At 39.7% G+C, this 22,659-nt stretch overlaps 1 protein-coding gene across 1 annotated transcript in view; it reads left to right on the top strand.

The window, feature by feature from the left end:
- SCFD2 (sec1 family domain containing 2) overlaps nt 1-22,659 on the top strand; it is a 195,409-nt gene that overhangs the window by 72,405 nt on the left and 100,345 nt on the right. Inside the window, exon 5 of the mRNA XM_082281240.1 lies at nt 13,206-13,455. Coding sequence (XP_082137366.1) covers nt 13,206-13,455 — 250 coding nt within the window. The remainder of the gene's footprint in view (nt 1-13,205; nt 13,456-22,659) is intronic.

A 22,659-nucleotide genomic window follows, 5' to 3' on the forward strand; every position in this document is an offset into this window, starting at 1 on the left:
TTTAACCTGGCTACGCCTCGCCACGTTTTATTAAGATGGTGTTCGTGGCATTTCTCTTGCATGTTTTCGGATGTGGAAAAACAAATCAAAACCCAGTTATCTCATGAATCATTGTTAAAGTCAGCAGTAGTCCTCTGTATAAAATCTGCCAGTAAAAGCCGGGAGGATGGGGATTAAACCTGGAGCACATTAAATTAGTTCCAGTCTATCCCAAGCAGGCTCTGTGTTGCTTGCTTAGGCAGGCAAAACGGAAACAGGCAGTTTATAACAAGGGTGGTTTAAAAACCGTGGGGTTCATTTGAAAAAGATTTATATCCCTCACTTACATAAACATTACAAACGTGGGCTGCAAGCAGGAGGCAAATCTTTATCGAAATCTCTTTAAGAGCTTTTTCATTGTGAATAAAATGGGCAGTGTGTACTCTTAATTTGAAGATTCGTCAATATCTGTACACTGATCTTTTTTCAATGCCCTTACTAATTAAAATACAACTCAGGGTACAACAGTGAGACCACCAACCAGTAGTTTGCTGGGGTCTGACAAAAGTGGCAATGACTGAGGTGGCAAAGGGAAATTATTTGGAGGCAGGAGAAGAGATTATCCCGAGACTAGTTTAGGTTTTTTTAGTAGTTATAAAAAAAAAAGAAAAAAAAGGTGAAATTTTCAAGAGAAACAACTGTGTCTAGATTTATCTCCACCCACCCCCTTCCCTGGTGGATGCTGCTGTTCTTAAACAGTAGCACAGAAATTTTGTGGGGTATGTGATCTTTGCTGGGGCCTGCAGTACTGTCTGCTGGGAAGATCAAAACGTTTGCTCCAGGAAAACTAGAAGTAGTGTGGGATGTGAGGATCCCAGGTGACGACTGGAGTGCTACTCGCATTGTAACATTTATGGGTATTTTAATTGTGATGATGTTGTTTTGAAAGTCTATTTTTAGAAGGATTAAACATGCATTAGTGCAATGAAAAAATTTATTTTTAATAGTAAGACAATTTTATTTCTAGCTGTTGCAATGCCATTTTAATGTATTTAGAGTACGTTATAAGAGTTGTTCAGATCCTGGATTTAACAGAAAGTGCTTTTCATAGTTCATTTTGATGTTAATAAACAGTGTCTAAAAGAGTTTTGTAATCCTAGTCTGCCTTCCAAAATACGATCCAAGACTCAGATAAATGATTTAAAGTATTTTGTGCATTATAATATATAACTAAGTTCATCTGGATTCTCTCAGCAAACTAAGGTGTCTCACACCTCCTTTTTTTTGCTGCAATGGTGTCTCCATATGGAATATCACTTATGACCCAAATGTCTGATTGTCATGTCCTGGGAGCATAGTGACAGATGGCTTGTTAGAAAAGTGGAAGCTTTCGGTGCTGTGGAGTGAGTTAAGAATTTTCTAGTAGTTCTTTAAGAAGAAATTTGGATTTTTTTTGCTATTATAGTGGTATGAGTATGCTACAGTGGTAAAGGTTGGAAGCACTCCCTTCCTGAGGTGTGGGGAGCCAGATAAGAAGGAAAGGAATTATATCAAAATGCTGTCTTTTCTCTCTTGTAAGAGCTGTGCAAGAGAGACTGTGAGATACATAGACATACCCACACTGGCTTTTGAAAGAAGAAGCCAGTTGATAGTGAGCTCTGTCGTGTGACAGCTTGATGGCCATTGATGCTCACTCTAAATAGGTTACAGCAGGCTCCAGTGTGCCTCTGTTGTATTGGTGTCAGTGTACCATGACTCACAGTGCAGGTGGGGGCTGTAAAGGGAATTCTTAGCTACACTGAATGTTATTTCTTATACCCAGGACTCAGCATCAGGCTATCAGAGCACTCACATTAACATTTGGTAGCATGGGAAGCTACCACTGCTTACAGGTGTATAAAAGCAAGAAGCTCACTTTTGGACTTGGAGCTGAGCATTGATCTCCAGAGGATCAGTCTAGTGCTGATCATGACTTTTTCTCTGCTACCAAAAAGCACAATGGGTAACTAACTGAAAAATATCTTGGAACCTCACCTTCTAGCATATACAACTGAATTTGTGGGGTTTTTCTTTGTTTGTTGGATAGGTTTGGGGTTTTTTTTTTACATTGCACATAATAACCACCTTTTTTTGCCTGTTAATGGAATCTGAATTGTGTTGTATTTCAGGACGTTTTGATAGTCTTCTAAAATAATTTTTTAAAAAGTAGTTAACATAGAAGTAACTTAAGACAGGTCTGGTCTTATCTTTAAAGCTGGGAGTTTTTTTTCCTCCTCAAAATGAGGTGGAATATACATTTGCCCAGATCTTCAGAGTGAAACTTGGAACATAAGAAATGCTTTCTGCATGAAGCAACTAGGAAATATATATGAAAGTAACTGAAAACTTCTGAAGTCCTTAAATGTTTGGAATGACATGCATGATTTAAGTGTTTTTAGATATTGGGACCAGATGTCCTGTGCTCCAGTCGTCTCCCTATGCACAAATGGGATATCATGAGGGATAGCTATGCTGACTCAGGCGTTTGGCTGAGTGGGAGGGAAGTCCCAGGGGGACAAAAAGTGGGATTGTTTTTCTAGTTGTAGTTCATGCTGGACAAACGGATGGGGAGGAGGTGTGGCAGGAGCAATCTGTGGCAGCCAGGATGCCCTCACATGGCCCTTGCAGCTGGCAGTAGGAAAGCAGTCTGACGTCTTTTCCACCCAGAGAGAGGAGCCAACAGCAAAACCACTGCTAGTGCCACCCAGCTGACCTGGCTCCATGCAGGGATGATGGGAACACTGAAAGGAACCAAAAGAGGAGAGGACTTGTCACATGCCAACCAAAAGAAGGACACATGGGTCAAGAGGCAAACATCATGACTGACGAGCAAGTGTTGCTGTGTTCTCTAGTAACAAGCATCCTAAAAATTAATATACCCACTCACAGGTGTACCCAACCCTGGCTGTGCAGCCTGCTCACCACTGCAAATGAATACCAGCACAGAAGATTCCTGCTCAGTTAGGGAGCTGAAGAAACAGTTTGTAGGCACTTGAATTAAATTGTGCTTGAAGAGAGAACTATTAGCTTCTAGAGCAGGAAAGCATTTCCAAGATGTGATGAGAAGATTAAGAAAAGTGGGATTTCAGTAGTGTTTCACCATAACTGTAATTTTGCCTGTGCCTGTATTTCAGTTGATGTTTAATATTAGATAAATGCTGAGTAGTCGTCGTTGCTGCAGTTCACACATTTATAGGGAAAAAAGTGTCCTTTTCTTTGAAGTATCACTGTTCTGCCATCTGCTGCTCTCTGAAAGATGGTAACCTGATTAGGTTTTTGTGGTAATAGAAAACTGGAGAGGAAAATTAAGGTTTTAACCTGATACATTTCATGGAATGGAATGAGGTATGGTTGTATAATTAACCTTTTTTTATTCTCCCCAACCTGAAGAGGGGGAAAAAAATGTTCTTCCTTGTGCAAATCATGCCACTGTGAGCATCCTCCAGTGAAGATGTTCTGTGAATGAAAGATTCCTTTCACACACAAAAATGAACCAGGCATTCCTAAGTTATAAACTTACTTATACATGTGACATCTGCCTTTAATCACCATGAAAGCCTGAATCCTGCTTGAAGCATAGTGAGCCTTGTACAAGGGCTAGAAGTGTCAGTACTCTATTGTGATAACATTTACTGTACTGATTAACAGTTGTGGTGCTTTGCAGTGGACTGATAATCTGCCTTCACATGTCTTTGTGTTGCCGTTGTGTCTCCTTCCTGTGGTTCCAGCTGGGGCTGTGGACACAGCAGTGGGATCTCCTCTGCAAACCTCCCATGTCCATATATTTTTATGTATTATGTCCTTGTCTATCTGCATACCAAGGTGTAAAATATTTCAAACACAATGCAAAACACTTTCAAATTAGCTACTGTTTAAATTCCTATAACAACATGATCTGGCATCTAGTCTCAAACAACTATCTCATGTAAGTTGATGTTTTAAATGTCTTTCAAGTTTCTTGGCACGTAGGAGTTTCAGTTACTAGTGCTTTGGTAAATTCCAACAGTTTTTGGTAGGTACGTTTGTCTTAGTGGTAGATTTTCACCAAGTTTCTTGGCCACTTTTTTAAAAAATAAAGGAGCAAAATAGAAGGGATAGGGAGAGAGAATGCTGCTATGCTCAGATCTGTATCCATTTCCACTGAAATAGCCAACAGAAAATTGAATCTCAGGGATTCAAAAATGGAGTATGTTTTGGTCAAGATAGTACCCTTATTCTGTGTGTTTTATGTAATAGTATGATCTCTAAGAATCACTAAAAGATATCAGGTATATGTTTGGCCCAACCTTAGCTGAAATCTTGATTTGTGTGATGCTTTAGTGCAAACTGGCTTTGTGGCTTGTGGCAGTGTATGTTCGATATCCAGGTTGTCTGTTAATATCAAACTTGTAGGGGCAGAAGTTGACTGGATTTATTTTAAAAAGTCTGATGGTAAGATAACACACTTAAAAAGCCAATGGCAATTAGAAAACAAATGTCTTTCAAATGGATTCAAACAGTCATTGCGGGCTCCAAACTCCTTTTGGTTTTCGCTTGATAGGACTGGTTTGCCATTTTACCCTTGCCCCCAGCTCTCATTTTTCATTTCTGGTACCAGTGTCCACCATGATCTGACCCATCACCGCAAGTCTGGAGGTTTTCCTGCAGCCCTGAGGAGTTTCTGGAACATCTGATGTTAGATTGGCATAGGAGTGAAGCATGATGCATAAAATGAAGGTTTGAGAGAAAAGAGATGATAGAAAAGGCAAGAATGTGGAGGAAAAGCACAAGATGGGCTTGTTTTGACTGTCAGTCTCCTTTTATGACTCACTGCTTACAGCCTTCACAGCATGTATTGCCTTCATCCTTTCTGCTATTTCTGAAGTATTTTTCCATCACAGTTCATAGTTCCTTTCACTGCAATCAAGAACTGTGCTAAACAGTTCATAGTTTTATTCACCAGATGCATTTAACACAATGTTCTACTGCGTGAAACCACTGAGTCCTTGCTTTCTGCTTGTTTTCTGCCCTTTCACCCTCAAAAGTCTTTGTGAAATGTGTGCACCACAGAGTACCTCCACCAACTTGAGAACTGGAAAAATCATAATTTCAACTTCCCTTGTTCCTCATGTGCCTTTCTTGACTAGATTCAAGAGCTGTCTGATGCTCTGAAATTTTTGTCTGTCTGAAGAGACATATGTAAACTGTTATTCTTCCTTTTGATAAGGAACTGTCTCTCACTCTGAAGAAATTTAGCCTTTCAATTGTTTTATAACTCCTTTCAATTTTATCTTTAGTTTTTCACATCCTCTTAGAAATGTGGGCTCTAGGACTGGGCACAATATATAGGAATTAATCCTGACAGTGCCACATAGTGTAATAAACCTGCTGTCCTACTTCTGTCCCGTGGATACTGTATTTCATAGTTACATTGGTCCTTTTGCCATGGCCTTGAGGTATGTTTATTATGGATTGGATCAAAAAGGCAGCTGAGCTAGTTTGCTTTCTCTAATAAAAAATGTTCACTTCTACTCAAGAGCAGCTGCCTACAGAAGATTAAGAGAAGAGGACAAGGTTATATGATACTCTCACTGTTCCAATCATTATGAGTTCTGTAACAGTTGTGGTTTCTGTGTATTTACTAATATTTGATGGAATTTTTTTCCCCTGTGAGTTTTCCCATCTTCTTTGTGAGCCCAAGTAAGAATTTAGCAGCCCAATAGCATTTGGCAAGATGTTCCACATCTGAACAAATTGCACGAGGAACTACCTACATTTAATTTGCTCTTTGAACTGGCTTTTACCAGCTTCATTTATTGCCTCTTAGTTGTTGTGTTGAGACAGAGAGTGAGCAATTTTTCCCTACTTGCCTTCTCTAGTCCACTCATGACTTTTTAGACCTTTTCTCTCTACTGGGTCATCTATTTTTCTAACCTGAAGGATTATACCTAGTGATCTAAGCAGGCATTCAATCCTTTTCTTTGTCCTGAGCATCTCTCGAATCTTTTTCAGCAATCATCTCCTGGGACTGAATCTCCTTCTTCTGCAGACATGATCTGCACTATTGAATGACCAAATTGGTTATACTATATTTTTGTGATTTATACCCCTTTTATTTGTTTTCTGTCCCTCTAGTTTTTTATCCCTTGCTTTATAGTGTTTGAATACTTTCCCATTGTTTTCCTCAAAGTTGATAGGAGTTTTAGCCTGATAGGATATTATGTTATCCCTGTGCCCTTTTCTCCATTTTGAACCCCTACCATCTTCCCGCAATTTTCTCCAAGACTGGCAGAAACAAACAGTGTCAGAAACCACACACAAAAAATCCTGACGTGCATAGCACCGAGATCTTTTTCTGATACAGGTTTTATCTGGACTGTGCCTGTATTCCTTTTTCATTCTTCTGACACTGTTTTTGCTGTGCTGATTCGTGTTTTTTACCAAGCTTGTCTGTAGAAGCTATCACAGCTAAAAGCTTTGACTGAGTAGGTTGGAAGTATTCCCTTTTTAACCTGCTGATGAGTCTCTTATGTCAGACATGAGGTGATTTAAGTAAAATTCTCCTTATCCTTGCAGAGCTTTGTCTAATAAAATCTAGACTTATTAAATATCCTTTTTTCAGTACACTGTTGCTCCTGAGCCCCCATGAACCCATTAAAATATCTTTACACAGCTGTACATGTAGATGATCTCCAAAGAGAGAGGGAAAAACCGGACCATATGATGTAATGATATATTGCCCAACAGCATAATTCACTGTGATTAGGTGATTTTGGTGCTGTGGAAAATGAGATATCAGTGGGCATTTAAATTCTTTCAAAATGTACGTGTACTGACATAGTGACAGAATCTGCTTGTTGTAGCAGAAGAAACAAAAATAACTGAAGAAGTTGTAAGCTGATTAAAACCAGGAAATTGTCGTCAAGCAACTGTGGTGCTCAGTAAAGACAGGAGAAACGTGTTAAGAAGAAATCTTAATTATGTTGTCCAAAATACAGTTTATTTTATGTCCTAAGCATATTAGGTTAAAGAAAAATACTAGAATATTCTACTTTGGCTATGGGATGTAGATGGAATCCAATTGCTTAGGTCATTATCATAGGCTAGGGAGTTACTGGCAGAAAGAACTGTCCTGGGTTTTGCTTTTGTTTTGGTTTTAGAAATGATAGGGCTTGAAGAGCTTGTTTTAAATACTTGTGTTGTTATCACATATTAGCTGTTAAGTGTCAGTGTTGTGTTTTTGGAATTATGCAAGACACATTAAAAAAATTATCTCTGACCAGAAGAGCTGACAAATGCTGTGCTTTTAAAAATTTTTCTGTTGTCAGTAAATTTTTCTTGCTTTTGACTTGTCACTGTGTTTGGTAGTAACTGCTAACATCCTGGATAGACATTCATCAGGTGTATCAAAGGACTTTTGGTGTCTGTTGTGTTGACTGATAGACAGTAATTAAGCATCTGACCATATGACAGTGTACTGAAGAAGTCATCCAGTGAGCAGGTGATTATTTATATAATTTTCTTTTATCTGTTAGCAACCTTAAACTCTAGTTCATCTAGGCTTCAAGCCAGCACTGTTGCATAAGGAGACAGTCCAATCTTTGTCCTTCACAACTAGTGTGTTTCTCTGGCCAAGAAGTAAACCCAAGCAGACAACCAGTATGGTTAAAATGATTTGTTTTAATGCACAGTCACAGAAACACTCCAGCAGGTGCAGAAGTAAGAGGCTGCTGTGGTCAGTGGAAGGTGAGAATGAAGTCTAATTGGGAGAGCATGGACATAGGATGAATGTGAATCTCTTTGACAGCATGAGCCAGGTTAAATACAGCTTCTGGAAAGCTTACTCTTTTTCATTTATTTGTTTACAGTAAAATTTTAAGATACTGTCTCTCTACAAGGAGAGCCTGAAAATTGTCTCTACAGTTTTGAGAACATAGCTCCTTGGGCAGTGTTCAGAGTGGTTGATAAATGCGGAAAAGAGGACAGGAGATCGATTTGGCTCTGTAGGGATATTTCATTAAAGACAGAAGAATCATTAAAGTAATGACAGGGGAGACAGGTCCTAGATTCTTTTACTGTTTCCTGTGTCTCTCACTAGCAGTTTAGTTCTCCACTGTTTTCCTTATATGCGTATTCTAGGTGGGTTTCTGTAACATTTATCAAGTGAATAGACAGTGCCATTAAAGAGAGGAAGATGCAGTCTCTTGGTATTGGCAGGGGCAAGTCATAAAGCTGTTTTGGTCCCCAGCAAAAGGCAATTGATCTCTCTCCTGATCTTTATGGCTTACTCTTTTTTTTTTTACTGGAAGCAGCCATTTACTGCCAGCATCTTACACCTCCACTCTCAATCTGCTGTGAGTTGACTCAATGGTTTGTCTGCTTTCCCCTAAAGCCAAAGTTTGCTCATTCTCACTGTGAGGAGAAGCTTTGTCAGCCCCTCCCCAGCTGGAAACATAAGTTTGAGACTAAAACTTTACTTCCTGCAAAAGGAACTATATAGACAGTGGACTTTGGTTATCTAAAATTTCCTGTCTTCATAACTGGATGCTCTATATTTTGACATATACAGATTGAAGTGTTTCCTAATGGTGAGGGTGGGATACTTTGAAGAAGATTTTTTTTTTTATTGTGTTCTGGGTTGCTTTTTCTTGAATCATACCCTGCAAATATGTAAAGAGAAAACAAAGCAGAGGTACATTTTTATCAAAACCTGCCTAAGTCAATAATTATAAGGATTTCTAGAGCTTCATATGGCAAATCATAATTTGAATGGTAAGATCATACTTAACTGATTTATTGTGTCAGATCACTAGTCACCCGTAGGCCATTTAATAAATACTAAATACATGAAATAATTGTTTTGCAGGGAGTACAGACATCTTCCCACCCATATGGAAATTTTGTGCAATCAACCCCAAATCTCAGATGGCCAAACAGTGTAAAACAGCGAGTAGCAGAACTGCAGCATATGATTTATGGGCAGCTGAGCACTGCAGGCAGCAAGGACTCCTCCTTAGCTTGGCAGCGCCTGTTGTTTTCACTAAAATGACTATTGCTGCAGAGATCTATCACCATCAAAGGATCTGAGCCAGTTTCACATAACCACGAGGTCCTCCTTTGGTGCCATTTTAGCAGCTAGAATGTTCTTGCCTCTGTCTGGACAGTGGGGAAGTTAATGTGCAGTGTAGCAAAATCACAAACCACAAACAGTCAAACCCAGGTAAACCATGAAAAATCAAATAGGGTAACATTGGAAAGCTGCTTATTCCACATCTCTTTTCCCACCTAAGTTGTCAATAGAAGGAGCTGTTAATAAATAGGCCAGTCCAGGAGCATGGGGCAGCAAATTATCCAAGGACTTGTGAGTTCCCACTGTTTCTTCTGCTGGTTTTACCTGCAGCTGTGTTTTGGGGTTGTTTTTTTTAGTTTTGGTTTTCCCCAATAAAATTCTTCACTTGTATAAAGCTCTGTGATTCCCATTCCAAAAATTTCTGTTTAACTCATGTAACCTCTGAAGGAATTAAACATGTTTTGCTTCCTAAATGGAAAGCCACTAGAATATTTACATAGTGAAGTAGTCTCTAAGGATTTATCTCCTTCTTTCTCCTGGATTTTGAAAGAAAATAAATTCCACTTGGTTGAAGTTGATGTTTGCTTTAATATTTTTAATGATGAGTTGAGGACACTGCGCCGTAAGCACAGGGATTAGAGTACTCAGTTCTCTTCTAAGTTTTGTCAGGGACACGTGTTAATTCAAGTAAACTCTGACCCTCTTCTTCTCTTCCTCCCAAACTCACTCTGTTTTCTATTTTGTAAAATAAGTCTAATGATGCATATGGCTTTAGATTCATACAGGGTTTTTTAATACTGAAAATAATACCTCTCACAGAATTGCAAAACATTTTTTTTCTTGGGTTATTACACTTCCTCCTAATTCCTGTAGATCCTATAAATAAGATTTTAAATAAGATTTTGAAGCACAGTGTCATATTCAGTGTTTAAAGCCCCCCAAAAAATATGTTTGTACTTTCTTCACTATTCTCCCATCTGCCAGAATTCAGCTCTTTTGCAAAAATCAGCAAAGTGACATCAGTTTATTTACCCTTAGGGACATCAAACTATTACATGGCTTAAGTTCTAAAAATAAATAACTAAGGAGGCTGGAGAAAAGAGAAGGAAAGCAACAAAAATCTGTCACAAACTCTCCCTGAATTCTAGAGAATATATGATTAGAGTATTAAAATGTCCAAACAATGCGACAGAGCAGAAAGTGTTAGAGCTTGGGCCTTTTAGCTGGCTCTGCATTAAGCAGCATTGATGTTTTTATACAGCCTTTGGAAAGCTCTGAACTGACCTGTTTTTATTGTTTTTATTGGCTCCCTTGATGATAGACAAATGGGGCTAACTTGAGGCCAACATAACCAGCAGGAAATTTGGGTCATGGGTAGTTACATTTTTAAAACTTGTGTTCTAGGGCTGTTCAATCAGGGTAATTGATTGATTGTTGGGCGGTGCAGGGAGCCCCTAAATCATCAGAGGTGGCCAGATAATGACAATCTGCCAGTGGATTTTGTTTGAGGCAAATTTCCCAGCTCCCTGTGGAGTGATGCTCTCTAGTGAGGTTGCAAGTCCCTTTCTTTTCATGCACGGTCCAGTCCAACTGGCCTGTTTGGACAAAATAGCCTCTGAAACTTGGCAGTTCCATTTGAAGTCCTCTGTGGTGCCATTTCCCAAGAGATAAGGGGAGAAACATTCCAGAGAAGTTCATACCCCAGAAAGACCCTACGTGCATTCTGAAGTTAATGGTTTATTATGGCTCTTTAATTTTTTTTCCTCTTTCATTTTTACTTTGAAGATAAGAGGTGGCAATTCTTACTTGAAGTTGTTGAGTTTTAGCCTGCCCTACAGTAAATCACCTTGAAAGTTTAGACATGATTTTTTTTTATCATGTATGTTTGAAAGTTTGCCAAAGATGCTGTACATGTGTCCTTGCAGGAGCTACTATCCTCAAGCAGGAGCTGTTCACTCTACTGTTCTATACAACCATGTGCATCCTCAGTGCTCCATGCCTGTGGATAATCTGTGCATGCAAAATACAGCTTTTGAAAGAGCTCATCTTCAGTGGTGTAGCAGCATGCTATGGGATGTTTAGAGGTAGAGTGAAGTAGAGTTTGTGTGTTGGGAGTGGAGGAGGGGAATAAATGATGTGCCACTAGATAGTAGATGATGTTCAATAATACCTGGCATCGGTCTTTCCTCTCCATAAAATTGAATTCAGATTAATTTAGATTGAAGTTTGCCATCTATTCCAGAATAACTCCACATGTAGGTTTATCTTGATTTCTTAGACTTTTAGGACTGATTAGGCTTTTGTTCATTGCAGATGGCTTCCTTATGATAGACGCATACCTCTTAATTCCTTGAAGCTTTGTCTTTTTCCATCTTAGGATGTGAAAGGCCTGTTATTTATTGTACTGGCATCCAGATGAGAATTTGTGTCACTTTCCAAGAAGAGGAGGTAATACTGAACTGAGGCAGGGCTGAGTTGAAATCTGGGAATCAATAGCCTTGTCTTGAGGATGGCCCAGCTACCAGCATATGCCTGACCAGTGCCAAGCCCCACAGATTTGCTTCCTGGATGGAGCAGTGCTCAGACTTACTGTGTGTGTGATTTAGCTCTCCCTGCCCAAACACAGAGGGTGCCAACCCCTCCTGGGTTTCAGAATGTTCCTTCTTGGCTCTCACATACTTTTGACCACTGCAGCTTTTTAATTTACTGCTTCAAGTCTGCAGTTGCACTTACTGTTAGGTTTAGTGCATAGTTAGAAAATTCTTCTCCAAGGTATGTATTCAAATGGAAACATAACATCTGACCACACTGAAGTCCCAGGAAAGATTGGTCCATGGCAAAACTTGTATATTGAGAGCAGGGTGGGGTACAATAGTCCACAGAAGTGTAGTTTCTTGTAGCACAGCCTGGAAAAAAGTTTTTTGGTGCTTAAGTAATTCATGCTTTCTTAATGGCTGAGATCTGTGGTGGATCAGTATAGATATAAAAATGATAGTTTATGAGATGCTTGTTAGTGTTTCTGAGATTGACAAAGAACAACTAAAACAAAACACAACCAGACCCCCTGAAGTCTTGTATGGAGTACACCAGGAGATAAAGCTTTCAGTTTCTGTGTTCCTAAAGTTATTGCATGGTTTTGCTATTATATAAACTTGTGTCTCTTCCTAGTATGTTTGATTTGTATTTTATTTACTTGTTGTGAATCAATTTAAAGGGTATATTATTGGCTGTGGTGCCTATTTACCATGACTAGTCTGTGTGAAGTTACTGTAGTAACTACCAAGAATAAATGTGTGCAGACTTCCCTCTTTGAATTACAAGAGATTTGATGTATCACTGTACACTATGAACTGAACCACAGGTTTTCACAGGGGGATCTTTTGGGTGATCACAGGACAAGAGGCAGGGTACGAGTGTTGCCGGAGACCTCCTGGATGGGTCTGAGCAATGGTTACCACCAGGACAGAAAGACTGTTCTTTTCTCCCACACTTCCCTCCCCATACAAGAGCAGCGTGTTCTTCCCGTTTGCCTTGCAGTGGCCCCACTTCTCACCTTATCCTTCTGCTGAGTTCCCAGCTAAGCCAAAGCAGAAAATTAGCATGTAGAAGTTTCATCTGCAGGTGTCTGTGAGCAGTGAGGATGGCAGTTTGATGGTACAATTTGTCACTGGGCTTCTCTGAGTGGCAGAGACCTGCACGATGGATCTAAATGCCATCCCTGGTGTTGCATAATGTGAATGTCAGCAAGTCAATGGAAGCTGTGTTTTGACCCCCCTGCTCATGTACAAAATCAGACCTGAAGAGGAAGCCTAAAATTTAGAGCAAGTGTTTGACCTTGTGCTTTGTACCATTTCTATCCATACCAAGGGATGGATGCTCTCATCCTCTCACCATACTGGTACTTGGAGAAGATCTAATCAGTAGGCTTTTCAAGTGCTAAGATGCTGCTATCATGAATCCCTAAAAAAACCCTGCAGACAACTAATAAATTCGTTGTCTGAGCAGCAAATAAATCACAGCACCATCTACTGACTACTGAGAATGTGAACATTGAATGATGTGCAGGCAGGAGTATGTCTGGTCCTAACTTAAAAGCACGATGGAGGCAATCTGACACAATCTTCTTTCTGTTTTTCAGACTATCGGTGACTCAGAAATGCCCAGTGTTTTGAACCAGTTATTGCCAATGATCAAGTCTTACAACGAAAGGACAAAAGATGATTATACCTGTGAGGACTTCCTTGTCTTGCTGATATACATATATTCTATGTTTGGAGAAATCAAATGTGGCAAAGAGCTGGATGCAGCTGAAGAAGAGGTGAAGAAGGCCCTCGTCAAGGCAATTTGTGATGAGCCAGAACCATCTCCTTTGTTGCAGAAAATTACAGGTAAGATTCTGCTTGTGTGGTGAGAAATTGGATGTCTGGGAACGTGTGAACTGGGAGAAGTCTATAAAAATGGCTTGACTTGTCTGTGGTGCTGAGAGTACATGAGTAAGCACAAGGATTTCCTGTAGATTTGTTCCATCTCCTGTGTTCATATATGCCAAATGCTGACAGGCTGTCCTTGAAGAGTGCTGAGTCTGATGAAAGCTCTACAAGTTGTTCTTTTTGTTAAAGGTTGGCTAAGTTTGTGTGTTTTCGTAAGGTAATCTTTTCCACAATTTCTTTCATTGATTGGTGCAAAGTTGACCCTGGGAAGTCAAAATTAATCCTGGAAACATGTTCAGTGAGCCACAGTTGCTTTGTGAATATGAGGAGCTGGCTTGTCTGGCATAAAAGAAGAAATGTGTCTAAAACCAACATTGAACTTCTTGCTGAAACAACATGAACATTAGCCCTTAAAAATAGCATGCTAAGCCTTTTTTTAGATAAGCACTCATAGAATAGGAAAGCCCTTACCTCTTGTTGCTGGTATCACATTTTAGAAAAAAGTAATTGTTAAAAACTTAATTTTAAATGAATGAACTGTGGCTCAGGAGTGGCCTAGCATGGCAGAGGGGATCTCACTTTCTGCTATCAGTTTTCTCAGTATTTGCTAGTATTGAGTAGGTCATTGACCAGGTCATCTTTGAGGTGGGGAGCATATGAACATAAATCAAGATGTTGAGAGCTTACAATTGAAAGCCTTTGCCAAGAATGGGCCTAAGTGGGGAGTCTCAAGGGAAGTGAATAATACTGCTGTTGGTTATTCTGGTACTATTCCCTGTGGACACTTCTAATTCAAAATACAGCTGTGGTCTTAGCAGTCTGCTGTTGCTTTGAGTGTAAAATACTGTAACAGTTAAAAGACTTAGGGTAGAAATGGGCTCCCTCAGTCATATTTGCACTGTGGTGTTATTTTAATACTCCTGGCCACAGTGCCCACAGTGTTCCAGGCTTCTTGTAGGCTTTTGCTTTCCTGTTTTTCAATATGTACTGCACATCTTGTCCGCTAAATGGTGCTTCCCTGACAACTTTGGTGGTGTCTTCTAGTGGATGGGATGTAGTAATTACTAAATCTCTGTTTTCATATTTTTCCCTTTCTCCTATAATCAAAGCTGTTTTAAATCACAATTTTATTAGTTTCTCCTCATTGTGCTTAATGTAAGTATGTGAAGATTTTAAGTCTCTAAAACTTCAGTCAAGTACCAAAGAGAAGCTGAGGAGAGACCCAGTACAGGTAATTTTAGACCAAGCCCATCATTATCATGTGATTAAATTAATTGCTTAACACAAAGCCAGAGTCTTCACATCCTTATATTTCTGTATCTTTGTTTTAGCGCAACCATGTCTTTGCAATCTGCACAAGTAGGTGATAGTGTTGCGTACTTTTTGCATACTTATTGCTTGCATACTTTTTTGGTTCATCAGCATTTTTTGGTCTTACATCATATTTATTTTGAGTTATTCATGGGAGAGGGCAAAGGAAAATTAACATCTATTGTCATGACCAGAAATAAGTTTCGTTTTGGCAGCAAATTATAAACTGAAATTTCTAGGAATACTCTATAGGTGGTTTTCAAGCCTTTATTTATCCAACCATTTGCTTTGTCAGTGCTAGTGGAATTTGCTGAATTCACAATTTGCTGTATTTACAGTTGAATTGGGAAGACCTGAAACTTGCCCAGCCTTAGACCTACTCCTTCTTGACCTCTGTTTTGCCAGGCCTGTGTTCTACAGCCTGCAGCCCTCTGAACCTTAGGTAGCTTGCTTGCTACTTTAAAGGCAAAGCAAGTCAGATCTGTAGGACCATCAACAATCCTTCGAAGGCACAGCAGGACTCTCTTTGTAGCAGGGCTGAAAGTCAGGGAATAGAGAGCAGTGCCTGTTTCTCCTTTTCGTACAGTCGCAGATACAATGCAAAGACATATTCTGCTACCAGCAGAACATCTATGAACTACAGACTGACTATTCCTTTTAGCAGATGCAGGTTGGCATATTTTCACAAAGTCAGCACAGCTCTGCAAGTTAGCAACAGCCACAAGTCTGGACAGATCATGTTCCAGACCTACAGTGTTCTGCCCTCATTTTACTTTTAAGTCAGAAACAAGAAAACCCCTTTTTTATTCTTAAAGGGCCACAAAAGTTAATTAGTTTAAAATAAATTTCAGTAATTCTTAGAATTATTCATTCATGATCAGAATGAAGTAAAATGTTCATGGTCTTTTATTTTCACCTGTCCATCAAGGTAAGTAATAGGAAGACTGTTAAATGGGATGTATCAGGAGAGAAAACAGTGCCAATTACTGGGTGGGTTTGAGACATCGCCTGCTGGCTCATTCCTCACCTCCAGGTTGAAGTTTCAAATCCTGCAATCCATGATTGGACAGCTTGAGTTATAGCAACAGATAGCAAAACTCACTGTTGCCTGTAAAAAAGGGCACACAGAAGTAGTAATACGTAGGCTGAAAATCCAAGAACTTCAAACTTGAGAAATGCCAGTAAATAATTTTCCCGTGTAACCATCATTTGACTCCTGTGTGCATTGTAGCACAGTCCTCAATTTCATGATTGTGTAATGTATTTTCTATGAGCCATGGCTGCATTCACTGTATGAACTAAACACCACAGAGAGCTAGAACAATATAGCTTCAGTTACTCTTCACATGCGGAAGAAGTACTAATAAAGTAAGTGAGACTTATGATATTCAGCAAGTAACTTTCTCTGGCTCTCACTTTGCAGTTGATGAAGCGGACTGGTGCTCTCAGCTTTGTGACCCATTTTGGAACTTGAAACAGAAAGTCATTAAATTACATTTTGGGGTATTAGTGATTACGTGTCTTTGAACAGAGGGGACTTTGTGCTCTGCTTCCTGATACACCTGGTGCCTGATGTTTTTAGCTTGGACCCAACACTGCACAAAGGCTCTGTGGTTGATTAAAATTGAAATTAAAAGCCATATCTTAGCTGTGGCTCTGAACTGCTGCCTCAGCCTTTTGCTTTCTTCTTTTCTGCAAAGCGTGGAAGTTGTGCAGTCTTGACAAGTACACATTTTTCTTGGTTTTATTTGTTGCTCCCATAGAGTCACTTGAGAAATACAATGCAAAACCTTTTAAAAACTTTAGAAGACTTGTCTTTTGGGATCAAATTATCAGTCAAAGCAACAGTCAGGTTTATTTGAATTATCTTTTACTCCGATTATACTTGTCAAATGTAAACTTACTGATGCTTGCCTGAGTCTAGGCCTATAGCAAATCTCCAGTTATGTGACTATGTCACAGACCTAGTGCAAATCTCCCCCAAAAGAGGCAGCCCATAGGTGCACAGGGGATGTTTGTGCTATTTGGTGTTACCTAGTAAAATTGGACTAGTATTTGCAGTAGTGGAAAGAAAGCAATTGTCCCATTGGCCACACTAGGTTTCCCTAAGGCACTCTAGGTTACAGCCCTCTGCAGAATACGTTAAAGATGCAGCACTTGCACAAGCTTATATTGTGTAAGAAGCACAAGCCCTTCCAATTTCCTGGCTGTTGAGTGTTAGGATACTCAACCTTACTGTCGCCTGAACATATGTTGTCCCAAATATTTGCACAATAACATTCTGCATTTATGTTACACCTTGTTTCATTGAAGCACTAAAAAATATCCTGGAACTGCTAAGTAAAATGAAAATGCAGTGCATTAATCACCCATTGAGTTTTAAGAAATATTATACTAATTTTTGCATGCATAATAATATAAAAGTACATTAGCAGTGTCTTGTTTGATGGAACTGTTAAATAATAAGTGTAATGCTAGCCTATCTTAATGCCTTGGGTAATAAAACTGAATGTAACAGTTCCAAGATTTCTCCTGGGTGTAATTTACCTCAAACATATGTTCTTCATCACTGATTCCAGCAGAATGTTACAAATTGGAGGAGAAAAAGAGTAGACCAGAGCATAATGGAAAAAGATGCTTTTCCCAGAATGCTAGGTTTGGGAGCTTTAGGGGTGGGGCTTTTTGGCAGCTGTTTGGAAAAAAAACCCGCTGCAAAATAGCGTATTTATTTTATCACGCTGTCTGTTCATCTAGTTTTCTAAATGTCTGCGTAGAGCTGTGCGCAACTGCAAACGTCTGCAAAAGAAATGCTAATAGAGCCACAAAGCAATAAAAAAAATCTATTTTTTCAGCTGTGCCGTTCTCTTTTCATCTGCAAGTCTCTGTGGGAGCTTTGTAGAGCAGATCTGCCTTCCATGGTGTGCTCTGAGGACCTGCAGCCCAGCCCCAGCACAGACAGCTGGCTGTGCTGCCCATATGCAGTAACTTTCACCTGTCAGGGCTGTATCAGTTGTATCCTCTTGAGCACAGGTGTAACAGGAACCCTTTGTGCCAGGAACTGCTGGTATTTTTAATCACAAAATGGATTTCTGGAACTTTCTTTTACTTTTTCTAAATTCTGTGTGTTATGTAATACGGTGGGAAAAGCAAACTGAGAAATCTTTAAGTAAAGAGCAAAGTGGAAATGCTGAGTTCTTTTAATGTCTAGAGTCCTGCATAAGGGAAGTACAAGCTGTCTGAAGTCTGTATTGTTCCCTTTTTGATATGTGTATAAATCAAGGGACTGGGAATTCCTCATCTTTTATTTGTCTGGAGATATGTCTGAATCTTTGGTTGTGGGGGCAGAGGTTAGATGCTATTTCTTCCTTCTTCTCATAGATCTGGGTTAAATTTAAAAGAACAGAGTAGAGGCGACAGTGGCAGATTCCTTGCCCATGGCAGAACTAGAGGGTCTCTTCCAACTCAGACCATTCTGTGATCCCGTGATTCCAAGATTCTGTGGAGTGTAGGCATTGCCATCTTGGATTAGACATGTCTCCACTGATCCTGCTTGTCCTCAGCACAAGATTTTTGGGGGAGATGTTTCATATTAATGAAGTTACATGCTAATGCCAGTGTGGCCTAAGCATCATTAGTCCTAAAATCAATCCTGGTTTTGCAATAAGCATTTGCATTCCTAGACAGGGACAGCCAGTTCTCTCAGAGGACAGACATTATTTGGTTGTGGTCTTCACTTCACTGCTGGTTTGAAGCAACAATTTCCCAAACCTGGCTATATTATGGGTGGGTAGGTAGATATGAAATTGGCTGAGGTTATAATGTAGCCCCTTTAGACTGAATATGCCATTTGTTTTGTGTAGGAGAGAGCTTCCCCACCTTCACAGTAGAGGTATAGCTCAGGTCTCTGACAGTGGTTTTTATTCATACCAAAAAATAAAGCATTGTTCCAAACATAAAATTCAAGAGTAAATTCTGAGTGATTTTAAAGTTTACATGCTTTTATCACATGTGTTTTCTAAAGTTAATAAAGTTTGCAGTAGCTCAGTGGAAGGCTGACCCACCCCCTCTCCTTCATACTAGCTGATTTCCAAGTAATCTGTGAGTTTTGCAGCAGAACTGATGGGAAAAAGTAGTAATGACTTGAGAAAAATGGAACACATTAATGGCAACATGTAGACAAATTAGAGAAGGGTTAATCTGGTGTTTCTATATAGTGTGGGTATTTATGTTGGGAACTATAACTGGCTATATTGATCCAAAATAAAATTTTAAAAGCTGCAACCAAGTTGTTGCTTGGGATCATTTAGGGAAATACAGAAGAATAAAAATTAAATATTGTCCTTTCTGAGTTTGCAAAGATTACATAATTCAAGAAATTAAAAGTTCTTTGTTTTGAATATTTAGAGAAGTCTTAATGAGCTATGCTGTCTTCAAGCCTTCTCAAGATCTTCCATTTTGCCCATTCATGCTTCAGTAGCTCTGCATTTGCATCTGCACAAAAAACCAAGCTCCATGTCTAAGCAATGCTGGATCCTGCTGGGGCATTCCTGCATGTCATTCCTGTGGGTACAGGATTTAGGTTTAAAAATTGATCCATGATTCCAGGTGTGTGTGGAAATTGGCTGCCAGTAGCTTTAGTAAATAGGCGTCAGCTCCCCACCAAACAAGGGTTTCTAAGTGTTGTGGTTTAACCCCTGCCAGCCCCATGCAGCCCCCACTAATTCACTCCTCCCCCATGGGATGGGGAAGAGACTCAGAAGAGTAAAAGTGAGAAAACTTGTGGGTTGACATAAAGACTGTTTAATAGGTAAAGCAAAAGCTGTGTGCACAAGCAAAGCAAACCAAGGAATTCATTCACCGCTTCCCATGGGCAGGCAGGTGTTCAGCCATCCCCAGAAAAGCAGGGTACATCACATGTAACAATGACTTGGAAAGAAAAATGCCATCCTTCCAAATGTCTCCCCACTCCCTTTCGCCTTCTTCCCCCAGCTCTATGTACTGAGCATGACTCCATATGGCTGAAATATCCCTTGGGTCAGTTGGGGTCAGCTGTCCTGGCTGTGTCCCCTCCCAGCTCCTTGGGCACCCTAAGACTCCTTCTGGAGTGAGGTGAGGAACAGAAAAGGCCTTGAACTCTCTGTAAGCACTGCTCATCAGTAACTAAAATATCCACTTGTTGTCAACCCTATTTTCACCACAAATCCAAACCAGACTTGTACCAAATCCTATGATGAAAATTAACTGTATCTCAGCCCAAACCAGCACAATAAGCTAAATGGTTCATGTTCAAAGTTCGCTAGGGTTATACAGGGTGGAGGAATACCTTAACACATCAAATAGCTAAACATTTTGAAGGTCCAATCAGGCTTCTCTCAGAAATACTGATTAGCTTCTTCTAGTCTTTGTTGCTAAAAGGTCATTTTTGTGCCTAATGTCAGTGGGACGGCTTTGCACTCTTGTTTGAAAGGAGAAGAAGACCTCTTTCCACCAGGTTAGGCTGTTTGTGCGCATGATTGTAGGCTGCATTCTTTGGGTAATCTCTTCTCTTTCCTGCAAGTCGTAACTGCAGCTTCATAATGAAGGCAAATGCCAGAAATGTCACAGAGTATGATCTATATCTGTCTGCTGTGATAGAGAGAGGAACTGCAAATGCTGGTGTGCTGTGGCTGTGCAAACTTCAGGGCTGCTGCCTCCACCATGGGTGCATTTCAAAGAAGAAAACCATTCTCATAGGATGGCTCTAATCAAGTGGTAGAAAAGAAACTCATCTTAGGTTATGGCAGTGTTTCTTTCTCACGTGCTCCCTGTGTCTCATCCAGCAGCAAGGAGAAGGTCCTTGTCCTGCAGACCCCTCCCAGGCTGGCATGTGGGTAAGGTGCAGTTGGAATGAGTTTTCCCTTTTGGATTGGGCAACAAAATGTAGTCTCTGTTGTTAGAGCTAAGTAGTTTCATCATGCAACTATGCAGGCAATATTATTGCAGCCAGAGAAAATCCAGATTATTTTCTTCCCAATTCTGAAATGACAGTTGGATATTTGGGAGGCTTTTCTTCCTGTTGCGCCATCTGATTTTATAGACACCTAAAATACCCCTCTCTGACTGTGTGTAAGATGACTTCCTGGTATCTCTACTTCTCAGTGTGTTTTGGACATGATCCAGGGGAAAGTATTTGTGGTCCAGCAGTCCCAGATGATGGTGGATCTGACGTTCACCCTGCCAAGAGCACTGGGAAGACACGAGCAAAGCCGTTGTCTGGCCAGCTGAGAGGGGCTGCGTAGGGAGCGCCTGCAGTTTAGTTAATGCTGAGATGCTGCCACTGCTGCACCAGTTCAGTCCTTTGCTTCATGGTAACAGAGCCATTGGGCAAAAAAAGGTCACTTCACATGTCCCAAGATATTTATCTGATTTACACGACAGTCAGAAGGATTCATGGGGACTTTTGTGATCTCTGCAAAAGCAAGGAGAAATTGGGTATGCACTGAAGTAATGACCTGCTCTGCTTTAGCCACTGACTTTGCAGATGTATGTATCCTAAATTTTATCAGCTCTCCTTAGGATCCTTGAGCTCTCCAAGACCACAGTACCTTTCTCCTGTGACCTTTCTAAAGCCTTCCTCCCATTTCTGTTCAAAATCTGTGTATGGCAAGTGGAAGATGAGTGAGCCAAATGAATTGACTGCAGGCTTTGTGTCACTGCTTGTGTGGATTCCTGGCCTATTTATTTCTCATCTGGGAAACATGGAGGGGTTTCTAGTGGAATTTGTTTGGAAGACAAATTGTAATAGTTTTCTGAATTAATTTATATCTATATTTGCATAGGCATAGTTTTTATAGGTTTTAAAAATATGAGGCATAACTTAAATATCAGTATTAAAAAGTTATGGTCCTAAACATGAATAAATCTGGTTGTTTTCTACACATGCAGGTATATTTTGTTTGGATTTCATGATGTACATTAAAATCTATGGTAGAAGACAATCCCGATGGAAGGCCAGTGGCATTGAGGATTTTTTTTTTTAACCTTTCATATGTTGTCTGTTTATTTTGTCTTCAACACCTGCTCTCAGTTGGTTCCAAACTGGATAGTAATTTTCATTGAAATGTTTATAACATGAAGTCTTTTTTTCTTTTTTTAACATGAGACATATGCCTACAGCTCTGCAGGCCACTGTCTTGCTGCCAACTTAGCAGACAGCCAACTGCAACAGGAGACTGATACCCTGCAATTTTCATTAATGATTTATATTCTTTTTCAGTATGCAATTTCAATAGCATGTAGAAGATGCTTCTAACATCAAATATATCTTTGCTTTAAGCATAAAATGAAAACAGAAGCTTCTTTAGAATTAGGCAACTTTTAAAAATACATACTTTTGTATGTATGTGGCATGGTTAAATCATTTTTTTTTTGTTCTTTTCATACAAGTCACTTCCTTGTCAAACCTTCAAGTTTTGATGTCATGTTGTAAAATTATGAGTAAATTCTTGCTGTTCTGCAGAGCACATCCAGCCTAGGAAACCAGAAATGGTGAAGTATTAAATACCTGTCAAAACAAAAGAAAGATTTGTTAGTCATCGTCCATAGGACAGAAAGCTAGTGAGATTGTTTTAGGGTTGGTTTTCTTTTGTAGACAGACACAAATGTTAAGGTACTTGCTGTAGATTGCAAAGTTTTGCTTGGTCCATATGAGTGCTTTCTTGTAAGAATTTCTGAGTATTCTATTCTAATTCTTGTCAATTTCGTATCTGTTTTAAATGCACGGTGTGTGCTGGCACAAGGACAGACAGCATTGCCTCTGCAGAGGCAAGGAGGAATAATTGCCATCTTCAGATACTGCTAGTTATTTTATTC

Source organism: Coloeus monedula (assembly GCF_965178545.1).
Source record: "Coloeus monedula genome assembly, chromosome: 5".
Classification (NCBI taxonomy): Eukaryota; Metazoa; Chordata; class Aves; order Passeriformes; family Corvidae; genus Coloeus; species Coloeus monedula.